Source organism: Triticum aestivum, chromosome 7A, assembly GCF_018294505.1.
Source record: "Triticum aestivum cultivar Chinese Spring chromosome 7A, IWGSC CS RefSeq v2.1, whole genome shotgun sequence".
NCBI classification, from domain to species: domain Eukaryota; kingdom Viridiplantae; phylum Streptophyta; class Magnoliopsida; order Poales; family Poaceae; genus Triticum; species Triticum aestivum.
The window spans coordinates 275,886,797-275,910,105 of NC_057812.1; the positions used below are offsets into that span (position 1 = coordinate 275,886,797).

General features: G+C 48.2%; 2 protein-coding genes across 2 annotated transcripts; one reads left to right on the top strand and one right to left on the bottom strand.

The window, feature by feature from the left end:
* Positions 1–15,354: 15,354 nt before the first annotated feature.
* LOC123152247 (solute carrier family 35 member F1) lies at positions 15,355–19,217 on the top strand. Its single transcript, XM_044571840.1, has 11 exons — positions 15,355–15,668; positions 16,398–16,492; positions 16,955–17,012; positions 17,141–17,335; positions 17,488–17,564; positions 17,727–17,809; positions 17,990–18,041; positions 18,193–18,261; positions 18,368–18,454; positions 18,592–18,656; positions 18,747–19,217. The coding sequence occupies exons 1-11, from the start codon at positions 15,518–15,520 to the stop codon at positions 18,922–18,924; spliced, it is 1,110 nt and encodes a 369-aa protein (XP_044427775.1). The 5' UTR covers positions 15,355–15,517; the 3' UTR covers positions 18,925–19,217.
* Positions 19,218–21,017: 1,800 nt separating this feature from the next.
* LOC123152248 (50S ribosomal protein 6, chloroplastic) lies at positions 21,018–21,598 on the bottom strand. Its single transcript, XM_044571841.1, has one exon. The coding sequence runs from the start codon at positions 21,486–21,488 to the stop codon at positions 21,132–21,134; it is 357 nt and encodes a 118-aa protein (XP_044427776.1). The 5' UTR covers positions 21,489–21,598; the 3' UTR covers positions 21,018–21,131.
* Between the last annotated feature and the right edge of the window lie 1,711 nt (positions 21,599–23,309).

Below are 23,309 nucleotides of genomic sequence, written 5' to 3' on the forward strand. Positions count from 1 at the left end.
ACAAGCCGGCACGCGATCCACCAAAGGATCCGCATCAAAAAGACGTCCCAGCCAGATCTATATACGGGCCAAGAAAGCAAGCTCTAGTAAGCAATGCAACACAACAAATATCCGAACATCACGGCACACCCAAATACAGGGGTGCCGCACACCCCCTATGTTTCACCGATGAGGTGCTGGACCATGAATTTCCAGCGGGATTCAAGCCCGTAAACATAGAGGCGTACGACGGAACAACAGACCCTGGGGTCTGGATCGAGGATTATATCCTCCACATACACATGGCCAGAGGAGATGACCTCCATGCCATAAAATACTTACCCCTCAAGCTTAAAGGGCCAGCCCGGCATTGGCTCAAAAGCCTTCCCGAAAACACCATTGGAAGTTGGGAAGAGCTTGAGGATGCTTTTCGGGCAAATTTTCTAGGGACCTATGTCCACCTTCCGGATGCAGACGATCTCAGTCACATAACTCAACAGCCCGGAGAGTCAGCCCGGAAATTCTGGAACAGATTTCTTACTAAAAAGAATCAGATAGTCGACTGTCCGGACGCCGAAGCCCTAGCAGCTTTTAAACACAACGTTCGAGACGAATGGCTCGCCAGACACCTCGGCCAAGAAAAGCCAAGAACAATGGCCGCATTAACAAGCCTCATGACCCGCTTTTGCGCAGGAGAGGACAGCTGGTTGGCAAGATGTAGCACCAGCGACCCAAGTACATCCGAAGTTAGGGATGGAAACAAAAAAACCCCGACGCAGCAAGGACCAGCGCCGGAATAAGGGAAAGAGCCCAAAGAGCACGGCGGTCAACGCCAGATTCAAAAGCTCGTGGCAAAATCAGAGAAAGCCGCCCCTCAAGGATAATAGGGACGAGCTATCCAACTTAAACAAAATCTTGGACAAGATATGTCAAATACATAGTACTCCCGGGAAGCCTGCGAACCATACCCACAGAGATTGTTGGGTTTTCAAGCAAGCCGGCAAACTCAATGCCGAACACAAGGGGCTCGACACACCAAGTGAGGACGACGACGAACCCCACAAGGAAAGCACCAGAAAACAAAAGGATTTCCCACAAGAAGTCAAAACAGTACACTTACTTCACGTGACGAACAGAACGGCGCCACCAGAGATACGCGCCATACGGCCTATTCCAAAGGAGTCTCACCAATGGTTGTTAAAACCAATCACCTTCGACCATTAGGATTACTCTAGAAGTATCCGAAACGTAGGCTGGACTGCCTTGGTATTAGATCCAATAATCGGCGGACTCCATTTTACAAACGTCCTGATGGACGGCGGCAGTGGTCTAAACCTGTTATACCAGGACACAGTCCGCAACATGGGGATAGACCCAACAAAAATTCGCCATAGCAAAACCTCCTTTCAAGGGGTAATGCCAGGCCCGGATGCCCGTCGCATGGGTTCTCTCCGGCTAGAAGTTATGTTCGGCTCCCCCGATAACTTCCGTTGCGAACAGCTAACTTTCCACATCGCCCCATTCTCAAGTAGCTATCAAGCACTGCTGGGACGCGAAGCTTTCGCCTGCTTTAACGCAATACCGCATTATGCATCTCTTACGCTTAAGATGCCCAGTCCACGAGGCATCATCTCATTAAAGGGAAAACATTGAGTGTTCCTCCCGTGCGGAAAACAGTGTGGCTGCCTTGACAGCCCCACAATAAAGCTGCTTCACTAGCCAAAGCATCTAAACAGGTCGTCAAGACCACGGACACGGCTAGACGAGTCCGTCATAAACATGCAATTGATAAAGGCTTAATAGCCATATACCCCTGTACTAGGGGCTCCGCGCATATAAAACAAGAGACAATAAAGCTCAATTTTATCCATTTCGATTTATACTTTGTTTATTTAGTATAACTCATGTTCGGCACGATCTTTCTTTAACTAAGTTCCTCTCTTTTACAGATGAACACCGTGCTACGCCCATCCAGGATACGGCACAACGGAGACATAGGCGCAGACGTGCAGCAGGGACCCGTTCCAAGGATTCTTTTCAGATTAAGACCCTGTGTAAACCTTTTTTACTGTCTCTTGTTGATACACATCCCCTGGTTTCTTGGTATAACCAAGGAGGAGGCTGGCGTTTTGGCATGTGGCCACGTCAGAGTTTTGCACGTACCTGGACACTAGGGGCTTATTACTAAGGGTGTTATCCTGCCCGCCCTCATAAAGACCGAATACCTTAGGGAGTGTTCGGCGTCGCGAGTTTGGCCTTATATGCATCAGCTCCGAATCATGTCTTTGGTCAAATGTTGGGTTTGCCCGGCTCCTGTGTTTTCTGGCCTTACGTTCCGCTCTATCGGCTAAGGCGGCACCAGGAGAACTACTACGATTGTGCCCCTGTTCGGCCAGGCGAGTACCTCAGTAGAGAAAGCCGAAAACTGACTGTCATGATATAGCGTGAGACTGGTCAACCACTCGATGACATACCAGAATCTTTAGGATTCCTCCGCATTAACGAAGGGCCGTTTCCCGGCCAGGCACATACGCGCCCCGAGTTCGGGCGAGCGCAGGCGCCACCAGGGGCTATATAAGTAGCCTCAATGTCAAACTCCTATGGCTAAGTGAAAGTGATAAAGCATCATAGTCCGATTGCCTAGTTCGCTGCACTATCACCTCCTTTGTAGGACCAAGACGTTGGATCAAGTGTGAAAATGCGCCTTCTACGAACACCCCCTCATTATGTGCGTGGGGGCTGAAGCCGACGACTGCCATCTTTCAGATTATATATACATATATGTTAAACAGCCGCACAAGAGGTATCCCAATACTTGCGGGCACAAGTATAAAAAGCTTCTACAATTTATCAAAATATTGTTTTACAATAATACATGCTATTCGAATATAGTATCCTTCGAGCACTGCGTCTCTATTAAATGAGCGCCTTGCAGAACTTCCTGAAAATAGCGCTTGGCAGGTACTCGGCTTCCATCCGAGTCTGGGGATGCAACAGCAGTGGCTTCCATTTCCGCCCAGTATATCTTGACACGGGCAAGAGCCATCCGCGCACCCTCTATGCATGCTGACCTCTTCATCGCATTGATATGCGGCGCCGCACCAAGGAACTGCTGCACCAAGTTGAAATAACTTTTCGGCTTGGGCCTCTCTGGCCATAGATGACTCATGACATACTTCATGGCGAGTCCGGACAACCTATTTAGCTCGGCCCATTCGGCCAAACGATCGGCCAATGACAGTGGACGCTCTGGATTGTGGAACTGCGACTAGAAGAGCTTTTCCACTTCACGATCTTCTTGATCTCGGAAGTGTTCGGCCGCATCTGCGGCACTCGCTGCTAAATCTAGATAGGTGTCCGCCGTACTCCACATCTGGTCCAACGGAGCATGTTTAGGATCACAGAACTTCCTCCGCAGCATAAAGGGCTTTCCAGCCGCGATCTCTCCGGCCTGACGCAGCTCCTCCTTCATAGCTCTCATCGCAGAGCGAGCATCCTTGGCATCGGCAACGGCCTTCCTCAGGTCCGTCTGTTCCGACCGATCTTCTTTTTCAAGAAGCTTGCAACGGTCAGTAGCGTTCTTCAGCCTCACGGCCATCTCGGCCATTTCCTTCTTGCTTCGGCAGTGAGCAGCATGTTCGGCTTTCAGCTCTTCAATTGCTTTTCCGGCAACCGCATCACTTTTCCTGGCTTGCTCCTTGGCTCGGGCAAGTTCCGCCCGAAGATTCTCCATGGTAGTAGCACCATCTGCATCAAGCGCACACATTGTAAGATACTGGCATAAAGCTCCTCTTACCAGGTGCCGCCGAAGGAATTACATACCTTGTGCCTCGTCAAGCAGCTTGTTGACAAGCGCGATGTCGGCATCTGCCACGTCAAGTTGCCGCTTTAGCTCGGCAAATCCATCAGTCCGGCTGGCCACCGGACACTCCGCCACCTATGTATAAAGGCGGCATATTAGACCTAGGATTATGATCCTCTGTGCGCCGTCACTTTTGACAACACACAGAGTCTCAGGGGCTACTATCTACACAGGGTGCATCTTATTTATGCGCAACTATCCAAAAAGGGTACATTATTTCGCGTACCTCAAAACCTGTTAGTAAACTCCTGACGGCCTCGTGCAATCCGCTCTCCGCGGATGAAATCCTCTCAATCACCGTACCCATCAATGCACGGTGCTCCTCTAAGATAGATGCTCGCCCTAGCAGATCCTTCAGCTCCTCCGACCGTGCACCAGACGGCGCCGGACTCGTTCGTTGGCCCTTTTCGAAGGCCGGACGCGGAGGGCTTTGGGGGCCATATGACTACCTTCCGGCCCCGCCAGATTCGGAGAAACCTTCCGTGACAATACCTCAGGGTCGCCCGCCTCGCAAGGCGGTACGGCAGGGGGAGGCGTTCCGCTCTCCATCATCTCCGGAAGAAGATCCCCCGAAGACGAGCTCTGCTGAGAAGGGCTAAGGTCCGAGCTACAAGGTAAATTTTCGATTACTTTTCTCATATATAAAGCAGGGATTTCTCTTGTTTCTTAAAAAGAAAACTCCTCTCTACTTACGGCTCGGTGGAGGGCCGATCCCCTTGAGGGCATAATTCGGCCGAAGTATCCCCCAGCACAGGACCCTCTGGCGAAGATTTCTTCCCCCGCTTTAAGGCCATGGTCTCCGGGTCTTCAGAGGCGGTCCTCTTCTTCCCCTGAGGAGAGTAATTTTCGATTCCTCCCTTCCGGACAACCTCCTTTGAGGAGGCTGTAGCTTCCTTGTCCCCTCCCTCGCTTCCCTTTGAAGGCACAACCTCCAACATCCTGACTAGCACGGGACCCGGCGTGGTCTCGGGGAGGGGGGCCGGACACCTGATTAGCTTTGCTTTCACTATCCACTCCTGTTTAAAGGACAACTCTTTAGGGGCAATTTTATGACAAATATACGGATAGCGAGTCCGGGCACAAGGCTACTTACTTGAGTATCCGGACGATTGCACCTCAGACCTGCATCCTCCGTAGAATCCGGACACACTACTTGTGGTCCGAAGAACAATTTGTACATCTCCACGGGCGTCATGCCAAGAAAATGTTGCAGAACTCGTGGTCCCTCCGGGTTGAACTCCCACAGGCGGAGGGGGCGACGTTTGCAGGGCAGAACTCGGTGAATTAACATAACCTGTGTCACCACGACCAGACTGATGTCTCTTTCTAGGAGATCTCGGATGTGGCCCTGCAACAGGGGCATGTCCTTTGCCGGCCCCCAGTCCAGCCCCGTATTGACCCATGACGCCAGTCGCGGCGGGGGACCCGAGCGAAAGGCAGGTGGCGCCACCCACTTAGGGGCCCTGGGAGCGGTAATATAAAACCACTCTCATTGCCATAAGCTGGACTCCTCTTGAAAAGAGCCCTCGGGCCATGGAGTACCAGCATTCTTGCTTATAAAAGCACCTCCGCACTCCGCGTGCCGTCCCTCGATCATCTTCGGCTCTACTTTGAAGGTCTTGAGCCATAGTCCGAAGTGAGGAGTGATACGGAGGAAGGCTTCACACACGACGATGAATGAGGAAATATGGAGGATGGACTCCGGGGCTAAGTCGTGAAATTCCAGCCCATAATAATACATGAGCCCCCTCACGAAGGGATCCGTCGGGAAGCCTAGCCCCCGAAGGAAGTGAGACATGAACACCACACTTTCACCGGGCTTGGGAGTGGGAATGACCTGCCCTTGAGCAGGCAACCTATGCGAGATTTCGCCGGTCAAGAACCTGGCCTCTCTCAACTTCAGCACATCCTCCTCCATGATGGAGGAGGGCATCCATCAGCCTCGAAGGTTGGAACCGGACATTGTCGAAGGTCCGAAGCGCCTGAAATCTGGAGCCTTGGGTGTTGGAACTCGAGGCGAAGGGAGAACTCGTTTGAGATTGAAATAAAGGAGTAAGGCCTTGGTCTCTTTATAAGAGGTTGAATACCAAGGGCCTTCCCCGTGACCGTTTGGGACTCGCCTTTGATCAAGAAAATATACCAACGGGTACGGTTGGGTTACCCACGCCCGTATTGATGAGAATCCTAGAATAAGGGGACACGATCTCTGCTTTAACAAGACGTGCCAAGGAAACCGCCTCGCTAAACGTGCTAAGGTGGGACAATAAAATGATTCAAATAAAGACATGGCCGTGGTGTGATGTCACGCTACGGAATACGTCAGCAGATTAGATTTGTGTAAATATTATTCTCTCTATGGCAATATGTGGAAACTTATTTTGCAGAGCCGGACACTACCTTTGTGTTCAAAATCTTCTATGAAGTACTTGGAGGAGGAACCCGCCTTGCAATGCCTAAGACAATCTGTGTGCCGGACTCGTCGTCATTGAAGCCTGGTTCAGGGGCTACTGAGGGAGTCCTGGATTAGGGGTGTCCGGATGGCCGGACTATACCTTCGACCGGACTCCTGGACTATGAAGATACAAGATTGAAGACTTTGTCCTGTGTCCGGAAGGGACTATCCTTGGCGTGGAAGGCAAGCTTGGCGATATGGATATGTAGATCCCCTACCATTGTAACCGACTCTGTGTAACCCTAGCCCTCTCCGGTGTCTATATAAACCGGAGAGTTTTAGTCCATAGGACGAAACAACAATCATACCATAGGCTAGCTTCTAGGGTTTAGCCTCTCTGATCTCATGGTAGATCTACTCTTGTACTACCCATATCATCAATATTACTCAAGCAGGACGTAGGGTTTTACCTCCATCAAGAGGGCCCGAACCTGGGTAAAACATCATGTCCCCTGCCTCCTGTTACCATCCGGCCTAGACGCACAGTTCAGGACCCCCTACCTGGGATCCGCCGGTTTTGACACCGACAGGAGCCCATCCCGCAAGCCGGATACTTGCTGAGTAATCACGATGGTCGAAAGTGATCGGTTGAGACGACCAGTGGCAGGGCTCCGCGGTGATAGGCCCTTGGGCATATTTTTCTGGGAGTGTCGTTTTGTTTCTTCCCTTGATCATGTGTAACACGTTTACTGTTTTGACCTCTGGTGGAAATATCTTTTGTTCCCCAGTGTCTTGCTTGAGAGGCTCATCCTCGTCTTCGCTTGGTGCATCCTCCCCTTTGTGTACGGCGTTGAGCTTACCGGACTGCTTGAAGACCCAACATTCTCTATGGGTATGGTTAGCAGGTTTACCAGGGGTGCTATGGATCTGGCATATTTGGTCCAGAATTTTGTTTAGGCTGGACAGTTCGTCTTTGGTGCCTTTAGAGGGCGGCTTTTGCTGACCTGGCCGAGAGCTTTTGAATTTGGCGTTTACTGTCGTGCTCTTCATGTTGTCTTCTTTATTCCGGCGTTTGTTATTGCTGTTGCGCCGTGATTTTCTGTTTCCATGTCTAACTTCAGATGTACTGGGGTCGCTGGTGCTGCATCTGGCTAGCCAGCTGTCCTCATCCGCGCAAAAGCGGGTCATGAGGCTTGTTAATGCTGCCGTTGTTCTTGGCTTTTCTTGGCTGAGGTGTCACGGGCGCTATGCTTAAAAGCTGCCAAGGCTTCGGCATCTGGACAGTCAACAATTTGGTTCTTTTTAGTAAGAAACATGTTCCAAAGTTTTCGGGCTGACTCTCCAGGCTGTTGAGTTATATGACTCAAATCGTCCGCATTCGGAGGTCGGACATAAGTCCCTTGAAAATTTGCCCGAAACGCATCTTCGAGCTCTTCCTAGCTTCCAACGGAGTTTTTGGGGAGGCTTTTGAGCCAGTGACGAGCTGGCCCTTTGAGCTTGAGGGGTAAGTACTTGATGGCGTGGAGATCATCTCCTCGAGCCATATGGATATGGAGGATATAGTCCTCAATCCAGACCCCAGGGTCTGTTGTTCCGTCGTATGCCTCTATGTTTACGGGTTTGAATCCCTCTGGAAATTCATGGTCCAACACCTCATCGGTGAAACATAGGGGGTGTGCAGCACCCCTGTATCTGGGTGTACCGCATTGTTCGGATGTTTGTTGTGTTACATTGTATGCTGGGGTGCGCTTGCGTGGTCCATAGATGGATCTGGTTGCGCCGTCCTTTTGGTGCGAGCCCTCGCGTGGATCGCATACTGTCTTGTGAGTGGCATTGTTTGCCACTCTATGTTGGCCATGAGGTCGTCTATCCGGCCAGGTGGCTGTTTTGATTTTTTGGTTGTGGGGGGTCTGAGGCCTCCTCATCGAATTCAGGTAGCAACTTCTGCTTTGGGTAGCTCTTGGTGGGGCGATTCTCGCCGTACCTCGCTGATGTGTTGAGTACTTTACTCCATCTGATTTGGAGTGTGTCTTGCACAGCCTTGAGCCTTTGCTTCTGCTTTTTCAGACTCCTCGCGGTGGCAACAAGCCTTTGACGGGCATTCTGCTGCTCCGGGTGCCTGTCCGGCGTTATGTCATCCGGACTATTATCTTTGACAGAATTGGTTTGTTCGGTTTGATTCTCCGTATTGCCGTGGTCCGGCAGTGGTTCGCCCTGCTCCAACGCTGGGTCTATATGATTGTTATTTCTGTCGAGGCGGGATTTGGGGCGGCACTTCCGCCGCCGCTTTGACTGCTTCTCGAGGGAACAGGCTTCGGTGCGTCCTTCCGTTCCTCGTCGTCTTCTTCTTTTGGTGTGTCCACCATGTATACGTCATATGATGAAGTGGACGTCCAGCGCCCTGCGTGCGGTGGTTCCTTTTCGCCTCCCGGATCGTCGTCCATACCGTCGATGTCTTCGGAGTCGAAGTCGAGCATGTTGGTTGAGTCATCGACAGTGGCTATTAAGTGGGTGGTGGGTGGGCGTCGAATTTCTTCGTCGTCCGCATCCCAATCATGTTGGCCATAATCCGGCCAGGGCTCTGACAAAGAGAGAGACCTTAGTGAATTCAGGATGTCGCCAAAGGGCGAGTGCTGAAAGATATCCGTGGCGGTGAATTCCATGATCGGCTCCCAATCAGATTCGATTGGCAGGGGCACGGGCGGTTCGGAGTCAAAAAAAGAGTTCGGCACCTTGGAGTCACGGGCTGCGCAGAGGGTTATGCTGGTGTTTGGCTTGATAGCCGTTGAGACTGCAGCCCCTGAGGCGGTGTCTAACCACCCATCCTCGATTGGCACAGTTGGCTCCGAGCTAAGGGTTGGAGCTGATGCGGGCGCGGCCTCTGGGGTACTGTTCGGCGGCAGAGCTAGGTCATACCCATCACGACAGTGCGGCGTGCCCGGCTGTGGCTCGAATCCGTTGAAGATCAAGTCTCCGCGGATGTCGGCCGTGTAGTTCAAACTTCCAAATCTGACCTGATGACCAGGGGCGTAGCTTTCAATCTGCTCCAGATGGCCAAGCGAATTAGCCCGCAGTGCAAAGCCGCCGAATATGAAGATCTGTCCGGGGAGAAAAGTCTCACCCTGGACCGCATCACTATCGATGATAGTAGGAGCCATCAAGCCTAACGGCGACGACACAGAGGAACTCTCAATGAAAGCACCAATGTCGGTGTCAAAACTGGCGGATCTCTGGTAGGGGGTCCCGAACTGTGTGTCTAGGCCGGATGGTAACAGGAGGCAGGGGACATGAAGTTTTACCCAGGTTCGGGCCCTCTTGATGGAGGTAAAACCCTACGTCCTGCTTGATTAATATTGATGATATGGGTAGTACAAGAGTAGATCTACCACGAGATCAGAGAGGCTAAACCCTAGAAGCTAGCCTATGGTATGATTGTATGTTGTGATTGTTGTCCTACGGACTAAAACCCTTCGGTTTATATAGACACCAGAGAGGGTTAGGGTTACACAAGGTTGGTTACAAAGGAGGAGATATCCATATACGTATTGCATAGCTTGCCTTCCACGCCAAGTAGAGTCACATCCGGACACGAGACGAAGTCTTCAATCTTGCATCTTCATAGTCTAATAGTCCGGCCAATGGAGATAGTCCGGCTGTCCGGAGACCCCCTAATCCAGGACTCCCTCACTCGTAGACCGTAAGCAGAAGCATTATGACAACGCAGTTGATGTAGTTGTACGTCTTCATGATCGACCGATCCTAGCACCGAAGGTACGGCACCTCCGCGATCTGCACACGTTCGGCTCGGTGACGTCCGACGAACTCACGATCCAATAGAGTGTCGAGGGAGAGCTTCGTCAGCACGACGGCGTGATGACGATGATGATGATGCTACCGGAACAGGGCTTCGCCTTAGCACCGCTACGATATGACCGAGGTGGATTATGGTGGAGGGGGCACCGCACACGGCTAAGAGATCAATGATCAACTTGTGTGTCTATGGGGTGTCCCCTGGCCACGTATATAAAGGAGGGGAGGGAAGAGGTGGCCGGCCCTAGGGGGGTGCACCAGGTGTGGGGAATCCTACTAGTACTCCCCAGTCCAAGTAGGATTCCCCTCCCTTTTCCTATTCGGAGTAGGAGAGTAGGAAAGAGAGGGAGAGGGAGAAGGAAAGGGGGGCACGCCCCCACCCCTTGTACAATTCAGTTTGGACAGGGGGAGGCGCGCGCCACCTCTTGGCCCTTCTCCCCTCTCTCCACTAAAGCCCAATAAGGCCCATTACTTCTCCCGGTGAATTCCCGTAACTCCCCGATACTCCGAAAAATACCCGAATGACTCGGAACCTTTCCGATGTCTGAATATAGCCTTCCAATATATCGATCTTTACGTCTCGACCATTTCGAGACTCCTTGTCATGTCCGTGATCTCATCCAGGACTCCGAACAACCTTCAGTACATCAAATCACATAACTCATAATACCAATTGTCATCGAACGTTAAGCGTGCGGACCCTACGGGTTCGAGAACTATGTAGACATGACCGAGACTCATCTCTGGTCAATAACCAATAGTGGAACCTGGATGTTCATCTTGGCTCCCACATATTCTACGAAGATCTTTATCGGTCAAACCGCATAACAACATACGTTGTTCCCTTTGTCATAGGTATGTTACTTGCCTGAGATTCGATCGTTGGTATCTCAATACCTAGTTCAATCTCGTTACCGGCAAGTCTCTTTACTCGTTCTGTAATGCAACATCCCGTAACTAACTATTAGTCACATTGCTTGCAAGGCTTATAGTGATGTGCATTACCGAGAGGGCCCAAAGATACCTCTCCGACAATCGGAGTGACAAATCCTAATCTTGATCTATGCCAACTCAACAAACACCATCGGAGACACCTGTAGAGCACCTTTATAATCACCCAGTTACGTTGTGACGTTTGGTAGCACACAAAGTGTTCGTCCGACATTCGGGAGTTTCATGATCTCATAGTCATAGGAACATGTATAAGTTATGGAGAAAGCAATAGCAACAAACTAAACGATCATCGTGCTAAGCTAACGGTTGGGTCAAGTCAATCACATCATTCTCTAATGATGTGATCTCGTTAATCAAATGACAACTCATGTCTATGGTTAGGAAACATAACCATCATTGATTCAACGAGCTAGTCAAGTAGAGGCATACTAGTGACATTCTGTTTGTCTATGTATTCACACATGTACTGAGTTTCTGGTTAATACAATTCTAGCATGAATAATAAACATTTATCATGATATAAGGAAATATAAATAACAACTTTATTATTGCCTCTAGGGCATATTTCCTTCAGAGGAGGCAAATTAGCTGTGATATTTAGGTGCGGTCCCCAGAAAGATCTGGAATGGTAATCAAAGTGTTATCCTCAAATTTCAGGTATGCTGAAGTTCCTAATGCAAGGTTGAGAAAGGATAGGTGGGCTCCACCTACAAGTGATTGCATTAAGATAAACGTTGATGTTTCTTTCGATCCAGATATGTTAAGGGGAACTACATGTGCAGGCATTCGTGATTAAAAAAGGGAAGTTCATCGCCGCATGTAATGCACGGTTGCATATGGTTCAAGATGTTCTTTCGGCTGAGGCTCTCGCTCTCAAGCATGGTTTGTTCTTAGCTAAATCCATGGGTTGTAATAAAGTTGTTATGAGTTTCTGATAATAGTGAATTAATAGAAATTATGATGAATGAGAGGCCTCCTACAGGTATTGCTGCAACGATTTTTCATGATTGTTTTTCTATGGAGCCAGAATTTGTTAGGAGTATAATCATGCGAATAGGGAAGCAACTTTTGTAGCTCATGAACTAGCCTAGTTGGCTAAGTTCCAGGCCACCAGGGTCTGGTTGGATGATCCTCCCCCTCTATTGTACCTCTCATGGTGAATGATGTAACATTATTATCTATTAAATAAAGAGGTCTTTTGAGGTTAAAAAAACTAGCGAGACAAATTCTTGCCTAAAACCGAGAAGGAAAAGGAAGGTTGGAACTAAATTGTACCTAAAAATAAGTCTTGGGCAAAGCACAAGAGTAGCATTTTGTCGTGTAGGTACCATCCACCCCTACAGGGTCACCACACCCGACAAGTGTTTGGTGAATGTCTTTTTGTCCCTTCTTTGAAGTAATGGATTCAGACATGGAGTACATGTATGAGCACTACATTGAGTCGTTCGACGAGGAGGATTATGTGAATGAAATGATGATGATGATGTAGGTGATCCTTGTAGATGAGGAGAGTGCAGAAGAGCGTGTTCTCAATTTCAAGGGATAGATCAAGGGTCATTGAGTGTTGAATCAGAACAAGGCACAAGGGCATTTGACTAATGCACCCTAGATGCCCGGACAATTTTCACCAGCGCTTTCAGATGCAAAAACCGTCTCCGGGCGTCTCTACAATGGCGTCCGGTCCTACAATGACTACTTAATCTTAAAGAAGAATGACATAGGAAGGATTTCATTCTATGGTTAGCAGAAGTGCACAGCTGCATTGCGGATACTTGCATATGGCATAGACGCGGATTCGTGGGACGAACATCTCGAGATGTCTGAGAGCACATGCGGAGACGCCATGGTCAGATTTGCTACTGCGGTGGTCGAGGTGTTTGGATCTCAGTACTTGAGAGAACCAATTGTCGCAGACACCGAAAGACTTTTGACAATGTATGAAGTAAGAAGGTAGTCAGGTTTGCTCGGATTTCTTGATTTTATGCACCCAAAAGCTCTACAAGGGCATGGCAATATTAGGGCCATGTTAAAAAGCTTCTGGATTTGACACAATTTCTTTGGCATGCCCAGGTGTCACAGTGACGTCAATGTGTTGCAGCGGTCTCCATTGTTTGTTAGGTGAACTAAGGGCAAGGTCCTCCTTGCAACTATACTGTCAATGTGCATCAATACAACATGGACTACTATCTCATGGTATCTATCCTCCTTGAGCTACCTTTGTCAAGACCATCTAGAAAGGATGTGGAGAGGGCATTTGGAGTGTTTGAAGCCCATTTTGTGGTTGCTCGTGGACCTGCTAAATAATGGGATAAGAAGACCTTGTGGGAGGTGGTCACATATTGTGTGATCATGAACAACATGATTGTGGAGGATGAGGGTGAATGTGCCGTCAGAGGTCTGGAATTTGAGAATATGGGTGATCCTATCCAACTTCCACATCAGAATCCAGTCACTTTAACGAGTTTGTTCAAATGTATTAATAAATTCGACACCGAGCAAATCATAAGCACCTACATGAAAATTTGATTAAGCATCCGTGGGCGGTTAAAAGTGATAACCAGGGCATATGCGTGAGTTGAATTTAAATTTAAATTATTTATTTGAAAACTTAGTTGGATTATAATATTTAAATTAGAAGTACTCTCGGGTTTGAATATTTTTAAGTGGATCATAGTGTCCGTTTTGGAGGCCGGTGTTTGAGATGCACTAACCGTACTTCCGCTCCAAACGCATTGACCCGGATCGACAGCTCAGCTAGGAGCAACTCTAGCAGACCCCGCAAAACGCCGGCCCGCAAAACGCGTATGCAGTTCGCGTAAAACAACTTTTGCGGGCCGGCGCGGGCTGGCACAAATGCAGACCCCCAAATGGATTCGTAAAAAAGTATATTCGTGGAATATGCTTTTTTAATGGGTCGGCTATGCGGGTTATGCTCTTTGCGCCGCTGCATCCCCGCAAATCATCAGCCTGCAAATCTCAAATCCAACATAATTCAACAATCGAAAACAAACTTAATTATTCAAATCAAACATGAAATAATAATCATCCGCATTACAAATAATTATTCAAATCACCGTAGCAAACTTAAAATAATGCAATACAAAACTTGTCATGAATACAAATACAAATGAATACAAAAATTAGTCATTGTCCAGCCCTTTGCCAATGGTGCTCAATGAGATCTTCCTGAAGTTGAAAGTGTGTGTCTGCATTTTCAATCTCCTTGTATGTCTGAAGAAAAGCTCTAATCCGGTTTGGGTCTCTAATGAGCCGAAACGCCGTATGCAATCACTCGCATAGCTGCGGAGATTTTTTGATATGCACTAAAACCCTTTAAGCCCACGGCATTCCTTCTCTGAGTGAAATACCGGCAATTTGCCTCGCAAGTTTCAACAATTTTCACAAAAAGGAATCGGCGCATTCGATACCTTCTGCGGAAGAGGTGTGCAGGATATGTAGGGTTCTCCGAAAAATAATCTTGCATCAACATCCCGTTTCCAAGATGGCGATTCCGTGGAATGCACAGACGCCCGACAGTAGATCCTCGCCTCCTCTTTCGGTACTTGTCTTCATGCTCCTTCACGGCAAGCGCCATAACCAATGTTTGCTGCCGAAAGGTCGCAAGCATAGTCTCCACATCCGAGTCGTCCGAATCGGACGAATCGGATAGCAAGAACTTCTCACACGGGGTCAACTCCATCTACACGCACGCCGGCGCGTCAATCTACTACACAGCTCGTGAAAATCACAAAAAAGGGACTAATCGGTGGCGAGTGATCCCGGGCAGCGACGAGGGTGATGCGCTCGGCGGTGGTCGATCCCAGCGGCGGCGGCGACTGGGGGCGGCTCTTCTCGCCGGATCCGGAGGGGCGGTGCAGCGGCTCGGCGCGGGAGGGTGTGGGGCGGCCCCGCGGAGCGATTCCGCCCGCAGATATGGCCGGAATCGCCGGCGGCGGGCGGGCGGAAGCAAGGGCGGGCGGCGGCGGAAGGAAGGGGAAAAAGAGCGCGGGCTGAAATGTCCCTTCCGCCAACTGCTTCTCTGTGATGCAGGGCACCGCAATCGCGAGGGGAAAACCCGCATTTTCTCGGGTTGGGGCCGGAAATTTGTCGCGCCACCTAAAAATTTATGCGGGTCGGGGTGGGGTGCGGAGTCTGATCGGGCAGGCTTTTCGGCCTGTACCCGTATTTTGACGGTTATTTTACAGGTAAGGGACGGATGCGGGGTCTAATAGAGAGCAGAAACAGCAAAGAAGATCCGACGGGCCTCACCCCACCAGCCGGCACTCCCCACCCCACCCCGAGACGTCCAACTCCATCACCAACCCTCCGATAACCCCCTTCCATAAGTACTGCTAGTACCAGCTCCAAACCCACGCACGATTGTTGTTCAACTCGGCCCTGTTCGTTTCCTCTGCCGCCCACGCCACGCCACGCCACGCGGGCGCCGCACGAGGAGCGCGCGAGCTGCCGCGAGCCCGCGATCGACCTGTTCTGTTGATCCAGCTCGAAAGGGGTAAAGAATGGCGCCGCCGCCCGAGGAGGAGCGGGGCGGCGGTGGCTGCTGCGCGAGGTGGCTTCGGCGGGAGGTGCTGCTGGCCCTCGCGCTGGGGCAGCTCATCTCGCTGCTCATCACCTCCACCGGCTTCTCCTCCTCCGAGCTCGCGCGCCGAGGTGCGTTCGTCAACTCGCGGCCCCTTCCTCCCCCCGTGTCGCCGTTGGCCGGGCGACGGCTTACGGCCGACGAGTGTTTGATCAGTACTCTGTCATCACCAATTGTGCTTTGATTAATACTCTGTCGTCGCTAATTGTGCTTTGGTTAACACTCTGTCGCTGTTGGTTTCCCTCTTGGATGACAAGAGGCATCGCCCTCCGCTTTCTCTTCTCTAATTATGGTAAATTTGCGGAGAGATTGTTCCTTTCTGACTTTTCGAGTGGTGCTCCGGCGGTGTTCGGGAATCTAGATTGATTGGTCGCCTACCTCGTGTTCTTCAGTTCCGTTGCTTTTGGGTCGACACTCGACAGCAAAGTGGATTTTTGGAGCCTCTCGATTAAATATTGGGGTTCCATGGCTTTTTCCCAAGACTTTACAGTTTACACAACATCTGATGCGGCGTGGTTCTCCCTTTTAGTTTATAGGCTATAAACAAATCATCTCTGCCATGAGAAAATATATTAGTTTCTTTATAAGCCGATTGAGATCTTCTGTGTCAGTTTGGACGATGTCACCTCAGTTCAGAGGCAGAGTGCACTCTTGTGAACTAGTAATAACTAAAACAAAAATGCAAGCGCCAAAGTCTCAGCACACTAGTGTAAAAAATGCTCTCATATTTTGGGACGGAGGGAGTAATATTTAATGTTGGGCCAATTCTGATATGCAATCTGACAGTGCCATGTTTTCAGGTATCAATGCACCAACGTCGCAGTCCCTCTTGAACTACATCCTTCTTGCTCTTGTCTACGGTGGAATACTCCTCTACCGGAGACAGCCACTCACGGTACGATCCCCCATCCTCTTCTGTTCTTAGCACGCCTCGGGATGAACTGTGAGATGATCAGAAAGCTAAGCCATTAAACTGTTTTAGAACCGTAAGGAATTTGGGGATTCCTGCTCTTGTGCTACCTGTAGCTTTCAGCACATGGCCAACCTCTAGCTAGCTAGTTTGTTCTCTTTGACTAGTTGGTACAGTAGTACTAGTTTGGTTTGCATTGTTTTCCTCCTACATGATTGATGATTGTAGGATACAAGTTTGGTATGTCTTATCCCAATAGTCTGGACTCTGGACCTATGGTCGCAACCTTTATCACTATATGTATGACAAGGTTTATGCTTATTCTGATTCTGTTCTTGCGTACACTGTTGTTGTTGGCACAAGTTGTCACAGTGTTCACAAGTGGCAGAATCATATGAATCCTCTAATGATATATAACTTGAAGTTCTCTACTTTCTTTTTGTGCAGACAAAATGGTACTACTACTTGATCCTCGGCATTATTGATGTGGAGGCTAACTATATCGGTATGTAGTTAACACAAGCAGAAAATGTAATCTTGTATATGCCCCCCTTGAATATAATGTCAATGGGGCTTTTATGCGACACCATGTTTGGGGGAACAAACATAATTGTTTTTTCTTTGTTTATGCAGTTGTCAAATCTTATCAGTACACATCTTTGACGAGTGTGATGCTGCTGGATTGTTGGTCAATTCCATGTGTAATTGTTCTTACTTGGATCTTTTTGAAGACCAAATATGGATTCAGGAAGTTCTTTGGTGTTGGAGTTTGTGTGGCTGGCCTTATATTAGTAGTATTTTCGGACGTCCATGCCTCTGATCGAGCTAGTAAGGATATACTTCTCATCAACCTATATTACAGTTCCATATATCTATTTCCGCAAGTGTTTTTGCGAATCCTGATTAGGAAATTACAAAATTGTTGATCTTGTTATATCAAAATTCAAAATCATAACATCTATTTCTGCAATTTCTTGCAGAAGGGCCCAAACCTTTGAAGGGTGATTTACTTGTAATTGTTGGCTCCATGCTTTATGCTTGCAGTAATGTTACCGAGGTAAACTAGCAACTCTTAGCACCCATAAACACTTCATTTTACGTTTCTGGTTTTCCCTACTTGCATTTGAAAAATATATTATCCCTTTCTCAATGCATGAAGAAGATTCATCAATTCTCTTTCCTAAAAGGAAATTATAAATTTTCCTCCCTAATGTTTCAGGAATATCTGGTCAAGAAGAACAACCGAATTGAGTTGATGGCCATGTTGGGAATTTTTGGAGCAGTTATCAGTGGCATACAAATGTATCCTTGGACTTAAATCTTCTAGCTCCTCCGATAATTTTCTACTATATCAAAATGATCCTACCTTTTACTCATCATTTGCATGATTCGAAGTACTTTTTTTCCATCGTATCTGAGGGATTTATCACATACTGCACTACATACTATTCTTCACTTGTATATTCCTTGACATTACTACAGAAGTATTCTTGAGCGAGAAGAACTTCATTCGATCAAATGGAATGCCGGCGCGGTAAGTCTCTCTCATTATCGTTTTGGGCACTGGTGCACTTAAAAATTACTCAAAATATCCATAGACATACAACATGCTAAAAACCTATGACCATCCACGTACCATACAAAAAAGAAGAAAAATATTGTGTTCATCTCCAGTAATGTTTCAGGTGTTCCCTTTTATCGGATTCGCATTGGCAATGTTCCTGTTTTACTCGACTGTACCTACGGTGCTGAAGGTACTAGAGGGTTTGTTGAGCTTTACCAGATAATCCTGCGCTCCTGGCTATTTTTGGAGTTCGCTGACAATCTTGCATCTATATATGTCTCCCTTGCCCATCGCAGATTTGCGGGGCAACCATGCTAAACCTCTCACTCCTGACCTCAGACATGTGGGCTGTCCTGATCCGCATCTTCGCCTACCATGAGAAGGTCTGGTTCTTCCTTTGCATTTTCTGCAGACGCAAATTTCCGATTAAATAATTGTCGGCTAAAGCCTGTGGATGATGTGGCTGTTACAATAAGCTCGATAAACTCTACTTACCACGTGTTTGTTCGCTCACTGCCAGGTTGACTGGATGTACTTCGTTGCGTTTGCCTGCGCGGCCGGGGGCCTTCTGGTCTACTCGTACAGGTAAATGCTGCTGATTATTGTTGTCAGTTAAGCAGCTGCTGCAATCTGACATGCCATTTTCTCACAACTGAGATCTCTGGTTGCACGCAGGAGCTCCAAGGAGGCTGATGACACGGCGCAGGTCACGGGGGCCAGCGACGAGCAGAGTAGGGTAGGGGATGAGGAGTCTGGAATTCAGAACCAGGTGCGAAGTTCCTTTGCTGGCGGCAATGATAACCAGGCCTCCTACAAGGAGCTGCCATCAAATGGCAGCCCCTCCAAGAACTAGGCAATAGGCGCATAGACTGATACTCGTACGGCAATAGGCAGTTACAACAATTCTCAGTGAGGAAATCCTTGTACAAGTAAAGGGGAACCTGTCCAGTTTGAGATATCAACTTTCTTCTCGTTGTAAAATTTTGAATTTTCTTTTCTCTTTCTTTCAGATTTTCTGCCTAGACAATATCTAATTGAGTTTAGCAACCATTCAGCCCGCATAAGAAAATGCAATATACATATGCTGTGTATTAGTGTATGACTGACATCAGGTGGGAATAATAAATGGTCCAGAATTATCTCTCCTTGCAACTGGTACTCCTAACATATATACGGCTTTTGTTGAGAAAAATCAGTTGTACGGAAACTACAATAACCAAATGATCCATCACCATGTGCTACAAAAATTTGCTAATATACCTTAAAAACAGTAAAAAGAACCCAAAGAGATGGAGACACACAAGTTAACTGCGGTATTTTGTTAAAAATAAAGGAATGATCATCATGGGCGATGAATTGGATGCGATAACCAATCTGAAGAGTTTGCATTACCATGTATAGTAGAAAACAAGCGCATAAGACACACATATTAAAAATAAAGGAATGGTCATCATGGGCGATGAATTGGATGCGTTAACCAATCTGAAGAGTTTGCATTACCATGTATAGTAGAAAACAAGCGCATAAGACACACATATGTACTCCCTCCGCAAAGAAATATAAGAGCGTTTAAATCACTACAGTATATTGGAAGGAATGCAGACCGAGAAATATATGGAGAAGAATCGTATGAGACGAGAGAGGACCAAGCAGCAGTCTGGACTGGTACTTCAAACAAAATGCTGCATCTTGAGATTGTTACTGTTCTTGGCCACTCAGATCCCGCAACGCTTCCTTAAAATTTCACTCAATCCACCCTTATCGCCGTTATTGAAACTTCCTTGAGACTTGGGAAAAAATGTATCCCTGGGAACCCTTACAAAATAATTGTGTACCTGAAGCAGTTCAAGCTTAGGCGTTGCCTTTTCTTCAAACTTGACAGATTTGAGGCCAGATAGGTTCACAAGCTGGAGAAATGTCAGCCTTGCGAAGGCCTCGGGTTGATAATGGATGTGGAGTTCTCCCTTTTCAAACGGCTCGTTATGAAGACGTAGAATGGCAAGTTTTGTCAGCTTCCCCAGTGCTACAAGTACTATGTCAGCATGCTTCACTTGGGTACTCCGTAGAGTTAACTTGGCTAGCATCTGTAGCTATTCAATCCATGTAGGCAATTTGACCAGATAGCCATACACAACTTAAGGCTATGAATATGAAGGCAATCTGGAGGTGGGGACAATTTATCTAGACATCCTTCTAAGTTCTAACCCAGGCTCACCCTCAGAGCACATCGACAAGGACAGCAAGCGGACATGATCGATGATATCAGAGCAGAGCTCCTTGCAGTTTCTCTTGTTGATGCCAGTCACTCCGTTCCAAGCTTACGCAACTGAGTTAAGCTCACACAGATCCTTCAGAATGGCCTTCCCCCGTGCAGTGTTGACAACACCAAGTGTGTGCAGGGCCTTCATTCTCCCAATCCCTCTGGGCACTTTCACACAATGCTCATCCAAATCATGAATATAATTTTTCTGTACATAGCTCTTGTAAGTTGTCAAGCAAAATTCCTTCAAGGGCTGATCAATTCCTCTGACATAACTGCTGGGAAGCAAATCATCAGTAGGCACGAGACAGGCGCGAAGGTATTTTAGCTTTGACAGCAATGTGATCACTGATCACAAATGTACTTCTTATACTCAGTGTCTCCAGCTCTGACATACCAAAAATCAATCTGGGAGATGGTATATACTACTACCTCCGTCCCATATTAATTGATGTATCTAGGGAGTAGGCAGCACTAGGGTCATCCAAAATGATCAAACTTCAAGAGAGTTTACCCACCAGCATTTTGTGGTAGCCACATTGCCCCTTTGTAATGCTTTGACAGCTTGAACCTATCACCAACCCGTGGTCGAACCGAGAAACACTAGGTAAAATCGAATTGCACACAACTTGAAACCATAAATCATCGAGCAAAGCAACTACTAAATCTAAAGGAGCAGTGGTCACTGAAGTAGAATCCAGGATTGTAATTGCAAAGTGTAGCAGCAGTTAATAATCTCAAGCAAAAACCATGCGTGCGGAGAAATAAAATACAGAGAGGCAACGGTGGACTTCACGGCGTCAGTCTGCGGCGGCAGGGGCGGCGACCACCTCGACCTCAACGGCGGCGGCGGGCGTGGTCTCCTCATCCTGCGGCACCTCATCTTCCTTCGCACCGGCGGCTACGAGCGTCCAGTCATCGGGAAGCGCCGGCAGCGGCTCGTACTGAACGGGGCGGCGCTTGATGTCCCACCGCTGCGTCTTCTTGGGCCGCGTCTTCATATGGTGCTTGGTCCCTTTCTTCTGCGGCCGCGACGAGCACTCCACCGACAGCGCGCACCCTCCGCCGACCCCAAAGAAGCCCACCGACGGGCGGGCGGACCGTGGCGCGACCGCCGGCGCCGCTGAGCCCGCCAGAAAAGCTGTGACGAGCGACATGTTCGTCGAAATGCCTCTGCTTCGACCAGGGGAGAGCTACACGAGTGTTGTGTTTGGGATAAGAAAGGACGGAGGGTGGCTTTGGATTGGGTTTAGTATATCCTGGGTTCCCAAGTGCGGAGCAAAATCTGACGGTCTGGAACATATGAAATCCTACCGTCCAAGTTTCCCCTGCAATAATGTCAAATGAAAGATATAATCATTCTCTTAAAGATGGGCATTCACTCCGTCCTGGCTCCTTGTCCGATTTTTTTAACAAAGTACAGACAAGCACTCATTTCTATGAACGCACACATGCACACATTATCCCTACGAGCACGTTTGAAAGATTAAGCCGACATATCATCTTGAAATTTACGAAGTCACCATAGGCACCTCGGCGGTAATCCTGAAATAAATCCAGGAATAAATGTGAGTACCAGGATTTGAACCCTGGTGGGCTGGGGATATCACAGTCCCTCTAATTATCCAATCACAGGTTGGTTTGCCTCCTCTTCCGATTTTTGAGATAAATATTTTGGAGGCACCGGAATCAGACTAGTGATTATGTTCCCATCAGACCATTTGGTAGTAATGTGAAAACCGTTTCGCTCCCAACTGATTTGAGTCGGTGAAAAGCTCTGTGCCCTCCCTCCGCTGGCGAGGTTGCAGGTTCCCGCCTTCTCTCTCTACCACTCCGCCGATGGGAGGGGGAGGGGACCTCGACATTTCGAATCTGCCGTGTAGTTAGGTAGGATTACTATTGTTTCACACAAAAAATGTAGGATTACTATTGCATATTGTTGAAGTCTGGTCGTGAGCATTTAGTATTGCATGTGGGCAGAACCCAAAACCGTGTTGCTCATTCCCTTGCTCAATTAGGTAGATCTTCTACTAGAACGGTTGTTTGGTTGAGACACCTAATGAGATTGGCAATGCATGCCAAGATGATTGTAAGGACTATCCTTAATTAATAAAACTCTTCATTCACAAAAAAAGGTAGGATTAGTGTTTCCTGGAGGCATCGCTTCAATGGGGAGGACACCGTCGCGTCGGAATAAATTGCCACTGTTCTTCCTCCAACTCGGCGGTTCTTCAATTGGTGGCCTCGGGGAGCAGTCGTCTCATCGGTCTACGGTTCCACCGAGCTTAAGTTCGTCTGTTGTTCTCGACGGTGGTTTGGTTGGCCTCTGCAGATGAATTTGATGAATTGAAGTTGGGTGAGCGGATACAGGTTGGAGGCGGTGCTCTTGTTCCTCGACTACATTTGGTTAAGACAGAGGTGTCGAGATCAGGTGGACATGGGGAAGATCCCTGGCTGACGGGCCACAACGACTTGATCTTATCACTTGTGATTGATCGTTTAATCAGGTCAAAAGGCAGCATGGTCTGTGATGGTGCTCCTCCTCCTGATCTGGCTTTGAAGGATGATTCGCTCTGCCTCCAGCGGCGCTACAACGACGATGGTGACCAGGGGGTGCCAGTTCGGCAAGGTACAAGGGGATCTGATGTCCAAAAGGTATATTTTTCTTTTACAGGGTCCTTTGTGCATAAGTTCTTGTCATCATCTTCTCTAGATGTCTTGTATGGTTTCAATGTGTATGTTGTTGCAAGGATTGGTATTGTCAATTAGAGAGGGGGAGTGGATAGGTGACTAACAACTTTTAACTTCTTTTCCAGTTTTAGGGATACAACAAGGAAGTAGGTTCTCTAGATATACAACTAGGTGGTCAACCTATATGACAAGTTCAACAACAAGTACAAGCTAAAGAGTAAACACAATAACACAAGCTTGCACAAAGTAAGTAAAGGATAGAAATAACCGCAAGTGGAGGCAATGTT

Coding starts and splice junctions, on each gene's coding strand:
- LOC123152248 (XM_044571841.1), bottom strand. CDS start 21,488: ATGTCGCTCGTCACAGCTTTTCTGGCGGGCTCAGCGGCGCCGGCGGTC.
- LOC123152247 (XM_044571840.1), top strand. CDS start 15,518: ATGGCGCCGCCGCCCGAGGAGGAGCGGGGCGGCGGTGGCTGCTGCGCG. Junction 17,565..17,726: donor CTTGCAGTAATGTTACCGAG/GTAAACTAGCAA, acceptor CTAATGTTTCAG/GAATATCTGGTCAAGAAGAA. Junction 18,262..18,367: donor CTGTACCTACGGTGCTGAAG/GTACTAGAGGGT, acceptor TGCCCATCGCAG/ATTTGCGGGGCAACCATGCT.